The 15,852-nt window shown below is 39.5% G+C and overlaps 1 protein-coding gene across 5 annotated transcripts in view; it reads left to right on the top strand.

Moving 5' to 3' along the window:
- Positions 1-15,852, top strand: part of BBS9 (Bardet-Biedl syndrome 9) — a 417,930-nt gene that overhangs the window by 341,604 nt on the left and 60,474 nt on the right. For all 5 annotated transcript variants that reach the window (XM_045792884.2, XM_045792882.2, XM_045792886.2 and 2 more), the window contains one exon: positions 4,445-4,667. In XM_045792884.2, the coding sequence (XP_045648840.1) occupies positions 4,445-4,667 (223 nt within the window). The remainder of the gene's footprint in view (positions 1-4,444; positions 4,668-15,852) is intronic.

Raw genomic sequence — 15,852 nt, 5'->3', positions numbered from 1 at the left:
CATGGCTGCCTGCTCTCTGGATAACAAAAAGCATAGCTCAGTTGACTGACTTCAGTCAGAAGGAGAAACAGATAGGAGAGGCCAATGCCTTGAATTTAAAAAGCTGGCTCGTAGAAATGGGACATCACACTGGTACAGAGAGGCATCTGGGACCAGCATGGTGTATGGCAGCCTCCACAGGTGAAACATGAAAGCTAAGAACTGGGAAGTCTTGGGGTGCCTGGGTGGCTTGGTCGTTAAGTGTCTGCCTTCAACTCAGGGCATGATCCCAGTGTTCTGGGATTGAGCCCCGCATCAGGCTTCTCCTCTGGGAGCCTGCTTCTTCTTCTCCCACTACCTGGTTGTGTTCCCTCTTTCACTGGCTGTCTCTCTTCTCTGACAAATAAAAAAAATCTTTACCAAAATAAATAAATAAATAAATAAATAAACAAAAAAAAAACAAAAAAAACACAAAAACTGGGAAGTCTTGTTGGGGAAAGCGTGCAGCAGGCAACATAGCATTAGACAAGTCAAGCAGCAGGGTCACACCTGTTGGGTCCAATTCCTTGGAGGGCATTTGGCAGGAGCAAGGCAGCCGCAGTCCATCAAGGAGTGACATTGTAAGCAAGCTCCCAGTGTAGGGGCCCAGGTAGAAAGGACTAAGACAAAAGTAAAGTTACCGCTTGGGGTTGAGCTGAGACCTTGGGAACAAAGGAAAACCCTAATTATCAATACTAAACTAGATGAAGTAAACACTAAAAAACTTAGCAAATAAACTAATTTCTAATACTGACATGGGTTATAAAGAAGATAAAACAGAGTAAGATGTACATTTAAATTTATTTAAACATTTTTAAAAAAGATTTTATTTATTTATTTGAGAGAGAGCGAGCCTGAGCATGAGTGGCGGGGGCAAGGCAGAGGGAGAGAGAGAAGCAGACTCCCCACTGAGCAGGTAGTCTGACGCAAGGCTCCGGGCTCTACCCCAGGACTGTGAGACCATGACCTGAGCCAAAGGCAGACACTTAACCGACTAAACCACCCAGGTGCCCTTTAAATTTATTGATTGATTGATTCACACATTATTTATTTAACTTCCTACCTACTGTTGTTTTCTAAACGCCACACACGGGATAGCTGGGATTTGAAAACTAAAATCAAATCAGTTCTTACTGAAGAGCATATGTTTAGTATTTTCTCCCCTTCCAGACACTTCTAGCACAGTTTTCCCAAAATTAAGATTTTCTTCCACTCTTATAATTAGAAGAGTCAAAATTATTAATACAATTGATACTCAGCTATAAAGGATAAAGGTTAGGTATGTGGATGGTGTGTTTGTGTGTGTGTGTGTGTGTGTGTGTGTGTGTGTGTGTGTGCATGTGTGTGTGTAGACATTAAAACAGCATTAAACTTGTCAATTTAAGAGCTGTAAATAAAGGTGGTGGATTCAAACACCAAAAAGATGGTTAAAATAGTGTACCTTTAAGGTGCTTCTCACACTTGAAGATTCTACATTTCCACGTGTTTTTGTCTCACATTTCATGAGGTAAGTATGCTATGTGTTGGATCAGTTAATTATCACATTGCATTTTTATTTAACAAAACTCTCATTTCAAAGGCTCTTCGTTTGTCTCATAAACATTCCTTTTATTATCATATTTGAGTTTATTTAGCAATACAGTCCTTCTAAATAATAGTCCTATATTTTAGTAGCAATCCTTCTGAAGTATTGGCATCATGCCTCATTATATTAAAGAAATATCCATGCCAACTACCTAAACATGACATGGTTTTTGAGTTGATCTGCAAGTTGGCAGCAAGAAAGGAAATTCATAGTACCTCCATGTTAACTAAATGCCATATCTACTTAAATTATCTAATATGCTACTGTAATCTACTTATGAAAACAGTAGTTTGCCTCAACAAATAGTCTATAAAATAGTAGGAACTGTTTTAATGCTGAAATGACCACAGAGCACACAAATGCCAAATTATATACAAAGCATCTTTCCTTCTTATAGTCCAGAGTTCTCTGTCAGTGGCTCCAAAAGCAACTTGAAAATATGTCCTCTGGTTCACCCGGTTTACTATTTTGTCTTAAACCCATTATCTTGAAATACAAATTCAATTTTAGGTATTGGTCTAGTTTAGATTTGAATAGTTGTATAGAGATGTCTTTATGGTAACTAATGGCTTGTTATTCTTCAGTGGTTTGGGGTAGGAAGCTGTTTTCACAGTCTTTGACATCTCTTGAAAGGATTTTCAAGATCACTGTAATTAATTTGTATCCTAATTTGGCCAGTAGTATCTATAATGGGTCAGTAGGGTAAAAAACCTTATTTTGGCAATTAGTGGGAAGTTCTCCAGCAGACATATATAGAGTTCTGCACTTAAGTCTCAATAACCAACTCCGTAAGCGCAGAAGGAAGACATGTGGCAAGTATGGAAAAGGTCTAGAGTTTAGTTGTCCGATCGCTCATGGTGAATCAAGAGTTGATGCAGCTGCCAAGAGATCAGAGGCCATCAAAGGCCAGGCTGGCAGGGAGAATTCCCAGTAAATGGAAGAGATGGCTGTTGCCTACTCGGCACTCCCAACCCCAGCCTGGTGTCTTGGAGGTCAGTTTGGGGTTCTCTAGTTAGCTGTATAAATTTTTAAGTGTTTAAAATTGGAGCTCATTCAAATACAAGTGGTCAGGACAGAGAGAAAACTTGAAACCATGTTTATATAGGGAAGAGCTGGAGGAACTGAGGCTATTATTCTGGAGGAGAGGGTACAGAATTGCTGTCTTCACAGATATAAAGGGCTATCATGTAGAAGAGAGGTTAGATTTATTGCGCATGGCTCTGGAGGGTAGACTCAGGGCCAACAGGGCAGACTTTGGCTCACTAAAAGAGTAGCTTTCTGCTGGTTACACATGTCCCTGAAAGGAGTGAACTGCCTCCAAAAGTAGTAATTTTGGACTGTGAGGACAACTATGCCTAGGCAGATGGTTGCTGTTGTAAACAGGGCCCTAGGAAAATTGCAAGACTGGACTAAAGATCTCCAAAGTCCTCCCAACCCTAATATCCTAGTTCTGTGTCTTACCATCTCTCTGTCCAGCTAACACATTTCTTGATCACCCTCTGTTTATCAAGCATAGTGCTAGGGGTGCAGAGAACTCTAGGCACTCTCATGGGGAAACCAAACATGCATCCATCCACTGCAGCACAAGGTGAGAAGTAACCTAATCCAGTTTGGATATTTGAAAGGTGGCTTAGCCCTTAAGTTGGGGATGGAGCGGTGCTAACAGTAGACTTCCCAGGGGTTCCGTCTGAGTCTCAGTTTTCTTACCTCTTATGTAAGGGGCTTGGACTAGTCTATAGCATTCTATGCACATAAATTCATTCAGTGTCTTCCTTTATAGTTTCATTTTGATTGTCAGGCCTATGGTGCTCTAGGTTTTACCAGCCTCTGGGTACAAATGGAGTCACATTGGCAACAATAGACTTGCCTATTGTGCTGCTTAGGACCTCCAGACCTCTATAAAAATCTTACCCAGCTATCTCCAGGACTCCCCGGCAATGCCTAGTGAGAGCTCATGAGCTGACTTCTGCTTCTTGCTCTGTTTTTATCTGAACCCACCTGAGGGTGGTGCCTCCTCATACCAGTCCTGCTGGTTCTGGTACCCTCTATGATGGAAGACAAGGTCCCTGGCCAGCATTGGTATTCCTAGGATTGCAGCCTTCATGGTGCTAAGGTGACACTGCATTTCTCGAGGTCTTCACTGTAGCACAGCCATACTAGTCCCAGCAAAAGTGAGGTCAGTGGCCCACTTCCTCACTTTGTGTCATATTATATCACCTGGGCAGTGAAGTGGGACTAGATAGGCTTATGTCTCACAGAATTCCTCTTGAAATAAGCTCCCCTGGTTTCTGTCTGCAGCCCCAAGACTGTGGGACTAGTAGCTGAGAGAGACACCAGGGTTTTCTCTTCATTCCAGTTTCCCCCAAGATCTCCAAAGGTCCTCCCTGTGCTGGCCAGTTCTCTTTCAGCAGAAAGATAAAGCAAAATGAACTATAATCCTGGCAGCTTCAGGATCCAGATCATCAAATATACCTATACCTGAGATGATGATGATAATGACGATTATTATTATTATTACTTATGACTTATGTCTGGCACAGGGCTAAATGATTTTCATATACCAGCTCATTTAATCTACCCAGCGTTTGGAGTTACAGACTCTTACTATCCTCATTTGTAGATAAGGATGAGTTTAAGAGGAATTAAGTAACTTGCTCAAGGTCAAACAGCTGACAGAGTTAGAATTCAAAACCAGACTGGTATGAAATATTCCAGAAATCAAATTCTCAACCCCCAACACTTGGACATAAACACTCCATCTTTATAACCTGGTTAGCAGTCAATTGCCTACTTTGTTCATTTTCATCTTGGCTTAAATTCAAAATTGGTTTTTGCATCCAGGGCTGGGAGGAAACAGTGGATGCTGCCATTTCCCACCTCTTGAAGACTTGCCTATCAAAGAGTTCAAAGGAGCAGGCTTTGAACCTCAGCAGCCAGCTGAACATACCCAAAGACACAAGCCGACTAAAGAAACATATCACCTTGCTCTGCGATCGATTAGCCAAAGGTGGACGTCTCTGCTTAAGTACAGATGCAGCGGCTCCGCAGACCATGGTCATGCCAGGTAAGAGCTTCGTCCACGCTCCCTAAGCACGACTACTTTTCCCAAATTAAAGGAATGTGCCTGAGGTTGTATTTGGGGTTTACATTTCATATTAAAGTGATGATAGCCAAGAAAATTGCTTTCACATTTCCCCTCAGATATCCCAGGGTAACCACTTGGATAAATATTCTTGGGGTATTTGCTTGCTAGACATTTCTAGAATGGTATGTCTTTTTTCTTCCCTCTGCTTTTAAATATATGATCCATTTTGTTTTGCTTCTAACCAATAAAAAGTGGATTAGAGAATAAAACTATTTTTAAGGAAAAGTTTTACTAAATGTGGTCTCGCGATACCATATTTCATAAATGTAAATAGCATAATACAAGCAGCTAATGTAATCCAGATGAGTGAGTCCCATCCCTACTGCTGTTTGCTTGGATTGTGGTCATCAGAATAAGGGGAGAAGAGACAAACAAAAAGACTGGGATCAGGAGATTTGAACAGGCTGCAGAGACATGGCACCTACAGGCCCAGGTGGAGGGAGCTCCACCTTGCCCCAACATGAGCAGTCAGTGCTGGCCGTGGGCATCCAGCTCTGCCCTTTCCGCGGCCAGAGGGGCTAAGCAATCAGTGGTGCTGCACTTGGGTCCCTCAGAGGCAGCAGCGCCCGAGTACTGCTTCCCTCTTAGTGTCTGTCTTTATGGCAACAGCAGGGAACATAAAGTAAACGCATTAATTCAATGCAACATCTGTAGTATCTATTTCCTTCTAAAACAAGGACCGTGGTATGAGAAGTGCTGTGGTTTCCTCTTCTTCCTTCTTACACGCCTTGTGTGCCCCTCCCCACCATGCTGATGCTCTTCCTCTTGCTTCCTTTTCCCCTCAATCAGCATTCCTAGCAGTAAAAAGGAATGCAAGCAAAAACTTAAAAAGATAAACATGGAGACAGCATAGCATAATCTAATAAGGACAGACTCTGGAGGCAGACAGACCAGTGTTTGGGTCCTGCCTTTATCCCCTACTGCTTATGTGACCCTGGCTATGTTAGTTAACTTTTCAGAGTCTTAGTTTCTTCCTTTTGAAAGTAGGTATAATAATGCCTTCCTTGTCACTGGGGCCTTAGATGTTTGTAAAGCCCTAGCACAATGCTTGGAATAGAGACACACTCAAAAGTAAAGCTGTAATTCTTACCATTGTTATGGATATACTTTTAATTCAGCCTATAAATTTGGGGGGGTGAATAGCTGGTTTGGCGTCATGGGTTGCTATATTCCATGATTTGAAATCTTTTTTACCTTGTTTACACTTGCATAGAACCTAACTTTTATTCCAAAAGAATATTTCTAATATGACATTTCAGAATAGAAATGTCTTTCCATATAGAAACAGTTCTAATATAGTTTGTCTTAATTTAGGCCCTCTTCATCTTGCCCTAGTTAACATCCTCCTAACTGGCCCTTTGGCCTCTACTCATCTGTCTTCTGTCCCCTATTATAGGATTATTTTTGTAAGAAATAAATATTTATGCTTAATGAGATAGTAAATGAAAACTATTTACTATGATCGGCACTCAGTCCATGGCTCTCCCTCCTTCCTCGCCAACTGGAGAAACAAAGGAAGCTTGAGGGAGAAGAACAAATATAAAAAAGAGAAAACTTAAGAAAGAGATGGGCTCGGCCCCCTGACCGGCTGGCGTAGCTACCTGTCGGTGCAGGCCTGGGCAGCCGTGCCCTTTGTTCTCTGCCTCTCTGCCTGAGCCTCTTAATCGCCACAGGCAATGGTGTGAGCAAAGACTTTGACACCTGGAGAGAGCATATGTTCCCTTAGTCACATTTATTGATTATGAAACTTCAGTCATTTGTTTAAATAATTAGGTTTAGAAGCAGCTTGAGGGCCATGCCCATATAAGCCCTTGGAACAAAATTTTTGAATATGTGGAAGAAAGGGGCAGAGGAAAGGAGGAAGAGAAGGGAGAGAGGGAGAAAAGAAAAAATGCAGGTAGATGGAAAATGTATTTGTTCACAAACCAGGAGTCTATAAACCAGGTCTGTGCCTCATGCCTAGTCTAGGCGAGGTTGGTCCACTGGGGAGACTGAGGCTTTGTGCATCTGTGCTGCACTGTCACGGTCTTCATTGCTTCTACTTACCCATGACCCAGTTTTTGACTCTGGTTGAGTGACTCTCTGTCCCGCTTGCTTTGATCTAATTATGGTAGTGTGTTTTAAAAAGTTGTTAAATCAGTGCTGTCTGTCATTAACATGCTCCATTATTGCCTATTATACCTTTTTCCTCCCTAGAACTCACATTTTTCACACACTTATTTCTGTACTTAGCACATTTCTGACATAGAAGAAACATGTAGAATTATTGCTGTTTTGTAAACAGAAAACAGATTTAGGAAAAGCTAGGTATCTTGCCCAGCGTTACCTGGAGCCAGAAGGGTTCATTCTAGAATCCAAATCTAGCCCACTGTGCTTCCCTCTAGGCCACACAGACCACAGTGGTACAAATCCATTTCCAGCCCAAGCTTCCTCCTGTGTAAGCTGTTCTTCATCTGGCCTTCTTTTCACGTAAATCAGTCTAGCAGTGTGGGAGGAAAAGGGCAGACACAGTTTCACACAGTGTCTTTTCTTTGCTATGAGAAACATGTTAAAGATTGATCTTTGTTTTGCGTGTCATTTTTATTATCTCCGTAGGTGCCATGATCCCCATTATCATGAGATAATAGGAAATACTATGTGGCTTCAAGCCAGTAATTGTGCAATTTACAGTGTTAGTGTAGCTGTAATGTTTGTTTCAGAATACGTGAAGGAAAAGTGGCATATTAGAAAGGAGTGGGTTACTGAACGCATAAACCTACAAGCATTTTTCACAGACATGATCTTTTTTTAAAAGCTGGGCAGGAACTCAGAAATCATCTGATTCGCCTCCCTCCCTTAACAGCTGAGGTAAGGAGGCCTAGGAAGATGAAGTGACTTAGTGGTTGGTATTACAAGGCAGGAGTGTGTGTCATTTTACCATGTTCCCTATTAAATGGCAGATGGATAAACATCTCAGAATAAAAAACCCTTGGTCTTTTCTAGCCTCATGACTTTATGAGCCCGGCACCTTGGATGTGCCCTTTCTTTGCTCCAGTAAAGGCCATGATGACAACATCCTCCCTGGCATCCAGAGTTTGAAAATCTTTCCCACTGGGAATTACCTTATGGACTTTTTGCCTCACATTTCTCCTGTTTGCTTTTATCAACCTTCAGATGCTCTATCAAGATTTAGTTCACCCTTTTCTGGGTATATGTCTTTTTTTTTTTTTTTATTGTAGAACCATCAGACTTACTTGTCTCCTACCTGTAGCTCCAGTGTTCACATTTTTTCTGCTGGGGAATCTTGCACTTTCAATTAAATATCCTTTCTCTAATCTCAGCTGTATGCATCCCCTTAGAGCAAGAGTCACAGAGGGCCACAAGGGTGGTGTTTTAAAAAATTGAAATGTGAATGCCTTTAGTGGCCTAGCTGGCTTTCTTATACAGGTTTGTTACCTGCTTTGTCCCTGCAGATGCTCGAGGATGAGAGATTTGCCTTAGATGGCCAGAGGCTTCCTTTTATGACCTCAGTGTCTAGGATGATATTTCACTGGCCCTAATTACACCTAAGACTTGACTCTGTCAAGCACATATGTAAAACTTAATGCACATATAGGTGGGCCAAACTTACCGTATTTGGAGACGAGTCATTTTAACTTCATGAATACTGGAGCTTTTTATCATTTCTGTATGGGTTTTTTTTCCTTTTCTTTTTTTTTAAAGGCTTTATTTATGAGAGAGAGAGAGAGGGACCATGGGAGAGAGGGACACCAGCGGGGGGAGAGGCAGAGGGAGAGGGAGAAGCAGGCCCCCTGCTGATCAGGGAGACCAACATGGGGTTTGATCCCAGGACTCTGAGATCACGACCTGAGCCAAACACAGATGCTTAACAGACTGAGCCACCCAGGTACCCCGTCTGTATAGGTTTTTAACCTTCATGTGTCTAAGTGATGCTTTGCCCCACAAGAAGTGGAGGGGGTTATGATGGCCCATTAGATGGAAGCTTGGAGAGCAGGTGGTGTGGCCCCACAGCAGGGCAGGCAGAGCAAGCTGAGCAAGGAAAAAGGCTTAAGGACAATCCAGGCTGGTCAAGTGCCTCAAGGGACTATTCTCCTAATGTGATCAAATGAATCAGAAGTGGCAATGGGCCATAGCTTCAACTGTACTTGCATTGGCACTGCTGGATTCCTGCACCTTAAGGAAGCCAATTTGGGGTGGGGGCAGAAAGCAAAGACAGTTTGATAAACAAGTATGGGTCAGAAAACTTACTCTTAGATGTGATATGGACCACCCCAAAATTAGTATTTTATACATTTTTACTGTATTAAGTGGGTAGGAGAAAATAGAGAATAAAAATTTAAATAAGGATCTGTTCTATCCTTTGGGGAGATATATTTAAAACTCCTACTTTTTAGTATTTTAAATTTGAGTTAATGACCTTTTTGCCTGGAGGGTTGATGTTATTTTGAGGCTTCTTCCAAATGACCCATTTCAGTAGCATTTAAATTTAGCTTTCTAGGTCTCACTTAGATGCTTGGTAAGGCATTTGGTGTTTACTTTCGTATTGTCTATGTGATCTAGCTGTTGGTTTTACATTTTATTTGAATTTTCATAAGTTTGAAGTCTTTCATTTAAGAAATTTAGACGAATTCAACATAGGAAAGGCCTCAGGAAAAATTACTAAATAGCTTCTGAATCCATTTGTTCATTTTTGTTTTAAAAAGGGGTGAGTTCCAAAACGGCAAAATACTGTTGACCCTCGAACAACATGGGTTTGAACTGCACAGGTCCACTTTTATGCAGATTTTTTTTATATATAAATACAGTACAGTGCTGTAAATGTATTTTCTCTTCCTAATGATTTTCTTAATACCATTTTCTTTTCTCTAGCTTGCTTTATTATAAGAGTATAGTGTATAAGATAGACAACATACAAAATGTATCCCAGTCAGCTGTTTATGTCATTGGTAAGGCTTCCCTCTAGTCAACAGTGGGCTCTTAGTAAGTGTTTGGGGAGTCAAAAGTTATATGTGGATTTTCCACTGCACAGGGAGTCGCCACTCACAACCCTTGCGTTGATCAAGGGTCAACTGTGCTATTGTGAAGTGAACTTTGACTTCAGGAGTATGTGAGCTAGCTTGGTCCTTTAGTGGTTATATAATATACGACAAGTTTCTTAGCTTGTCGGCCTCTCAGTTTTTTTCAACTATAAATAGGAACAATAATGGTACTTTACCAGAGTTTTTAGCCAAATTAAATATAGCAGTACTTGGAAAATGCTTAGTAAATGCCTGACACAGCAAATTCTCACTACATGTGAGCTTCTATTAATAATTATTGTTAAGTACTAATGTAAAATTTAAAAGGCACTTATGAGAATTTGACAAAAGAATTCTAGAGGTAGAAGAGAAAAAAATGTAAGATCAGACAGTAAATTTTAAGAAAGAAGAGTGTAAAATTTGCCTTTTCGGGATATTTGTTATAAAGTAACAGTGAATGGCAGTGTTGCAATTACAATAAGGGAGCTTGATACACCAAATAGAACATTCAAAATTGATTAAAGTATGGAAGGTTTGAGACTAATTGGTATTAGAAGAAGAGTACCTGAAACTGGAACCAACATTTTATTGTTTTTATTTGGGAAAATAAAAAGGTTCAGTTGAAAAATAAGTAAAGTTGAAATTAATAGTAAGTTTATTTTATCATGTATTTGCCAAAATTTATGTTATACCTACAATTTCATGCTAATTCTTAGAGACAACAATGAAAGAATTTTGTGTGATTTTTGTTTTTGTTTGTTTTTGGCATGTTGATAGATACTCACATTTAACCTTATAAGCACCTTTATAAAGAGAGAGTTCTTTTTAGGAAAAAATATTCCAATGCATCATCCATTTCCCTAGGTGGGGGTCTTTCTTAATCCTTTCATATGCAAATCATTTTCTCCAGAAACATCTATCCTGTCATCCTCTGGTCAGTTTTCTTCTCTTGATTAAGAGGAATGATTGCCAGATTTTCACTCGTCACTGTTCTTGCATCTCTAATGTTACTTTAACTGCTTTAAGTCTTACGTTGTTTGCAAGATTTATAATTTCTCTCTGCACCCATTTATGCTGTATTTACAACAATTTCCAACAGTTGGTGAGAGATGGACCCACATAAAAAGTTGATAGCAGCCAGGGATTCATCTAGTGTTAAATGTGGAAAGATACTTGAGTAGAAACTAATTTTACAAGCGGTCTGTTAGTTTTTGAGTGAATATCTCTGTTAGCTTTTGCTTTTCTGTGACTACAGTTGGGATAATCAGAACTTCTATAAGCAGGAAAATCCACCTCCCTCTCTGTTAATTAAATATATAAGAATTTAGAATGTGCTGATCTGAACTTGGACTTCATGTGCTACTGTGACCTTTCAAAGCAATGGAGAGAGGACAAGGTGAGTTTAAAAATGGTGCTAGGAACTGGGCCGCCGTTTGGAGGAAAGAAAATAGATTACCTAGGCCATATCCTGTGCTACAGCACATTTCAGATAGCTAAGAGATTTAAATGTAAAAAAAATGAAATCACAAAACACAGAAAGAAATAAAGGTAGATACGTAGATGTGGAGGCAGGATAGGCCTTTCTAAGTAAGTCAGCAAAGGCAGAAGACAAAAGATTGAGCTTCAGTGACATGCTCCTCAAAATCTGGTCCAGAAGCATATAAACCAAGGTGCGTGTTAATGCTAATTACCCTGGGTGAAGGAGTTACAGGCACTGAGTATCCTCCTACTCTTTCTTTCCTGTATACTGTGTACATTTTCCTACAAAAAATGTATATAAAAATCTTGTAAGAAGGGACCACGATCAGAAGTGCCACCAAGAAAACAACTATAATTGTATTAGAGAAGATGGTAAGGAAAAAACAAGGACGCATTTCATAAACCAGGAAAATTAATGGTTTTTTATTCCCAAAAGGAAATCAAAGGCAATGACCATGTGTTTATGGGGCTTATTTGTATTTCTGTCCTTATAAATGAGCCCAAGTCCTTCCCCACCCAGGACTCCTGGCATCAATGTGTGCAGCCACGTTATGGATTCTGCCTCCCTCCCATCTCTGTATCTCCTCTCTGACAGTAGGCCAAATTATGCCAGTTATTGATCTCTGAGTAACTTTTTCACCTTTTCATGAGTGACTTCATAATTGCTAAATCTGGTGAACACTTTACCTACAATTCATTTGGCTGCTCTGTACCCTTTTACACTGAGACCATTTCCTTAGAACATCTTCATTCCTTGGCTTTTCTTTCACTATTGGAAACTGTCCCTTTTCTCCTCAGACCTGTCTTTTCAAGTCTGCTTTGTGGCTTCTTGTCCCTTTTTCTGTCTCTCGACTATTGGTATTCCATCTTTATGCTCTCCTGGACAGTCTCATCCAACCACCACCTGCATTCCATGATTTCTAAGTTTGTACCTTTCTGTCTGGCCTTTCTTCCAGGTTTCATGTGTCTCCATCAGTATCTCACAGGCCTTTCCACTTCCACGGGCCTGAGTGCACTTTACCTCCTTCTGCATGTCTCACCTCAGTGTAGGATGTTACCCAGTGCCCAGGCCAGGGGCCTCAGAACAGCTTTGACCCTCTGTTTCCTTTACTGCCCATGTTCAGTCAGTCACCAAAACTTGATGGTGGCACCTCCCAAATGTATCCCTTTTCACTGTCCACACTGCTATTACTTTACTTAATGCCCTTGTCTCCTATTGCTATTAAAATGGCCTACTACTAGTCTTTTGAATTAGCATTCCTCCTTTATTTTTAGTACTACCATAAAAAACAAACAACTTATGAATGTTCATAGCAGCATGATAGCCAAAAATATCCAAATATTTATCAGTGATGAATGGATGAATAAATGTGGCACATCAATATAGTGGAATATTCTACAACATGTATGAATCTTCAAAACGTTGAGTGAAAGAAAGCCAGTCCAAAAGACCATATGCTATATGATTCCATTCATATAAAATGTTCAGAATAGGCAAATTCATAGAGGCAGAAAGTATACTAGTGGTTGCCCAGGGCTAGGGGTAGGGTAGGAGTAGAAAAATGGATTGTGATAGGTAATGGGTATGGGATTTCCTTTTGGGTGAGAAAAATATTCTAAAATTAGGTTGCATGATGACTGCACAACTCTGTGAATGTACTAAAAACCACTGAATATGTGTTTTAAAATTGTGAATTATGTTGTAATAAAATTATTAAAAAATAACTTGTATCTTTAATACACAGATAAAACATATTTTGTAGAAATTTAGAAAATTCAGATAGGAAAAAAAAAAGATTAAAAATCACTAATAATCTGACCACTCTGAAATAGATACAAATGCTGCTATATATAAATTTATGTATGTGTTTATACATATACATATTCTATGTGTATGTATGTGTATACATATCTTTCCAGTTTTTTTCTTTGCATATGTGTACTTTTGTTTTATAAAATTGGGTCATACTGTACCTACTGTTTCATAACCCACTTTAAAAACTTTCATTAAATCATTATTGCATTATTAAATATTATACATATTTTAATAATTACATACTTAATCAGTCCTCTTTTGTCAAATATATAATTTCTGATTTTAGTATGATAAACAGTTATTTAGTGAATTTTTTGTAGCTAAATCTGTATACATCTGTAATGAATTTATAGTTTTCCATGAGTATGAGTTCCTTTGCAAAAATAGGGATCTGGGTATGTTACTTACCTGCTTGAAAATATTCTACAGCTCCCTGTTACTTACCACATTAAATCAAAATCTTAAGCCTGAAATACAACATTCTTAATGAAATAGACCAACATTACCCTCCTAGCTGTTATCTCCCGCAATTTCATCTTTAACATTCTTTACCAATACCGAAATATTCAGTATTTTCCAAATATACCATGCTTTGCAGGCTTCTGTAATTTCCTTGGCTTAGAGAGTCAGTCTTTGGCTGGTGGTAAAATTACCACTAATTTCTGAAGACCCAGCTGAAATGATGTTCTAAAAAGTATTCCCTAGTCCTCCTGGCAGTGCTAGTCCCTCTCTCCTCTGTGCTCCTTGGTCTCTGGGTATATGGCTATTATAGCGCTTATCATATGGTACCTTAGTTTAATATTTTTACTTCATCCCTCACTCCTATATTAGTCTGTTAAGTCTGCCATAGCAAAATACCACAGGCTGGGTGGCCTAAACAACACAATTTGTTTTCTCACAGTTCTGGAGACTGGCAAGGTGCTGGCAGGTTTGGTTTCTCCTGATGTCTGTCTGCTTGATGAGCAGGGGGCCACCTTTTATCTGTGTCCTCACATGGCCTTTTTCTCTATATGTACACACTCCCAGTGCCTCTTCTCCTTTTGTAAGGACACAAGTTCTTTTGGATCAGGACCCTGCCCTTATGACCTCATTTAACTTTAATTACCTCTTTAAAGGCTCAGTCTTCAAATGCAGTCACATTGGGGGTTAGGCCTTCAGTCTGTGAATTTGGGGGAGAACACAGTTCAGTCCATAACACTCCCAGATGGAAGGTAAACGTGCATGGAAGGCTTGGTGTGTATTATATTCTTCTTTGTGACCCCAGCACCGCATTTATGCCTGGCATATATATAGTTGATGCCCACTCTATATTTTTAAAAATTCTTATTTTGAAATAATATAAAATATCAATAATATTTTGAATAATAGACTCATAGGAAGATGCAAAAATACTACATAGAGTCCCATGTTCCCTTCATTCAGCTTTCCCTAATGGTAACATTTTATATACACTGTAGTACAGTATCAAAAATAGGAAATTGACATTGGTTTACCTTATATTTTTAGAATGAATCAGTGGAGCTTTTCATAAAGAGGATAAGTCCTAAAGTAGGTATAAGTTTTGGACTTTTAGAAAGGGTGATGGCAGATAATATACATAGAGTTAGTGATCTCAGCAAGGAGATGTGGGTCTGTAAGTAAATTGGCTAAGTTTCAGATTAGAAATTCTGTTGAGTAGATCAGTAAACACTACTTGATATAAGAACTTGAATAGTTAGATAAAAGAGATTGAGCATAATGCAGATGGTAATGGGAGCTATTACAGGTTCATAAGCTGTAAGTGACTTATAAAAAACAATGTTCTAGAAGTACGAATCTGAGCGTGGTATGCAGGCTAAAGGAAAGTATGACACACAGGGAAGACTACAGATAGTCCATCAAGTTTTTTAGTTGCCATTGATGGAAATGATTAAGTTGGCAAGTGAATTTTGTTTGTTATCAATAATGTGCTTCATTTCAAATATGATGGGCTTGAGACGCATTCAAGAAGGGATGTGTGTCAACAGCTGGATCTGAGGAATTCTAGCTTAAGGGAAATACTGAAGCTTGAAAAGTAGTTTTTCGTATCCTGCCTGAGCTTTGGAGTCATCATAAAAACTTTGCAATTGGATGAAACCTCTGAGGGAGTGTATAGGGAGGGAAACACTAGATTTGGGATTTAGCTGCAGAACCACAAATCTGGGACAAGAAGTGGATTCTATAGGGAGGAGTAAATTTTAAGGAATTCCCAGAAGAGATGATGTCAGTACTATCAAGGATAGAAGAAGCTCAAGCAAAGATCCTTCTATGACTGGAGAGAACAATATAGGAAGGCAGATGGAAGAAGTAGGCTGTGGTCTGGGTTGTTATTTCTTTTCTTTCCTTCCATTCAAAAATGATATTTAGAGGTGTTTGAAGTTCAGGGGGTGGTGGCAAGATGAGAGTGCTAAAATGCAGCATTCATGTTAAATGGGAAACTTTGAGGAGGCAGAGGAAGAGGAAAAGTGAGAAGTAAGAAGAGAAAAGATGAGAACCCAGATATAAGTTGGGAATGTATGGAGATTTTGAAAAAGGAAAATTTTGTGAAACCTAGCTGATGAGTTTCGGAGAAATAAAGTTTTATCATAATCTGTGAGAGAGCAGGAAGGGGTGAATGGTGAGGTGGTAAATTGAAGTTGATTTGCAAGAGCCACTCTGGGAAGGACAAGTCAGCCATTTAGTAATTGTGCAGATACTTATTCTTCTGAGGCCATAGTTTCCTCACTTGAAATATTGAGGTAGCACCTCCTGGTTTTGAAACAACATACTATTT

This window comes from Ursus americanus, chromosome 3, assembly GCF_024610735.1.
Source record: "Ursus americanus isolate L20-20 chromosome 3, mUrsAme1.1.p, whole genome shotgun sequence".
Lineage (NCBI taxonomy): Eukaryota > Metazoa > Chordata > Mammalia > Carnivora > Ursidae > Ursus > Ursus americanus.
The sequence above is the reverse complement of the archived record's forward strand: the minus strand, read 5'-3'. Positions and strand labels throughout refer to the sequence as shown.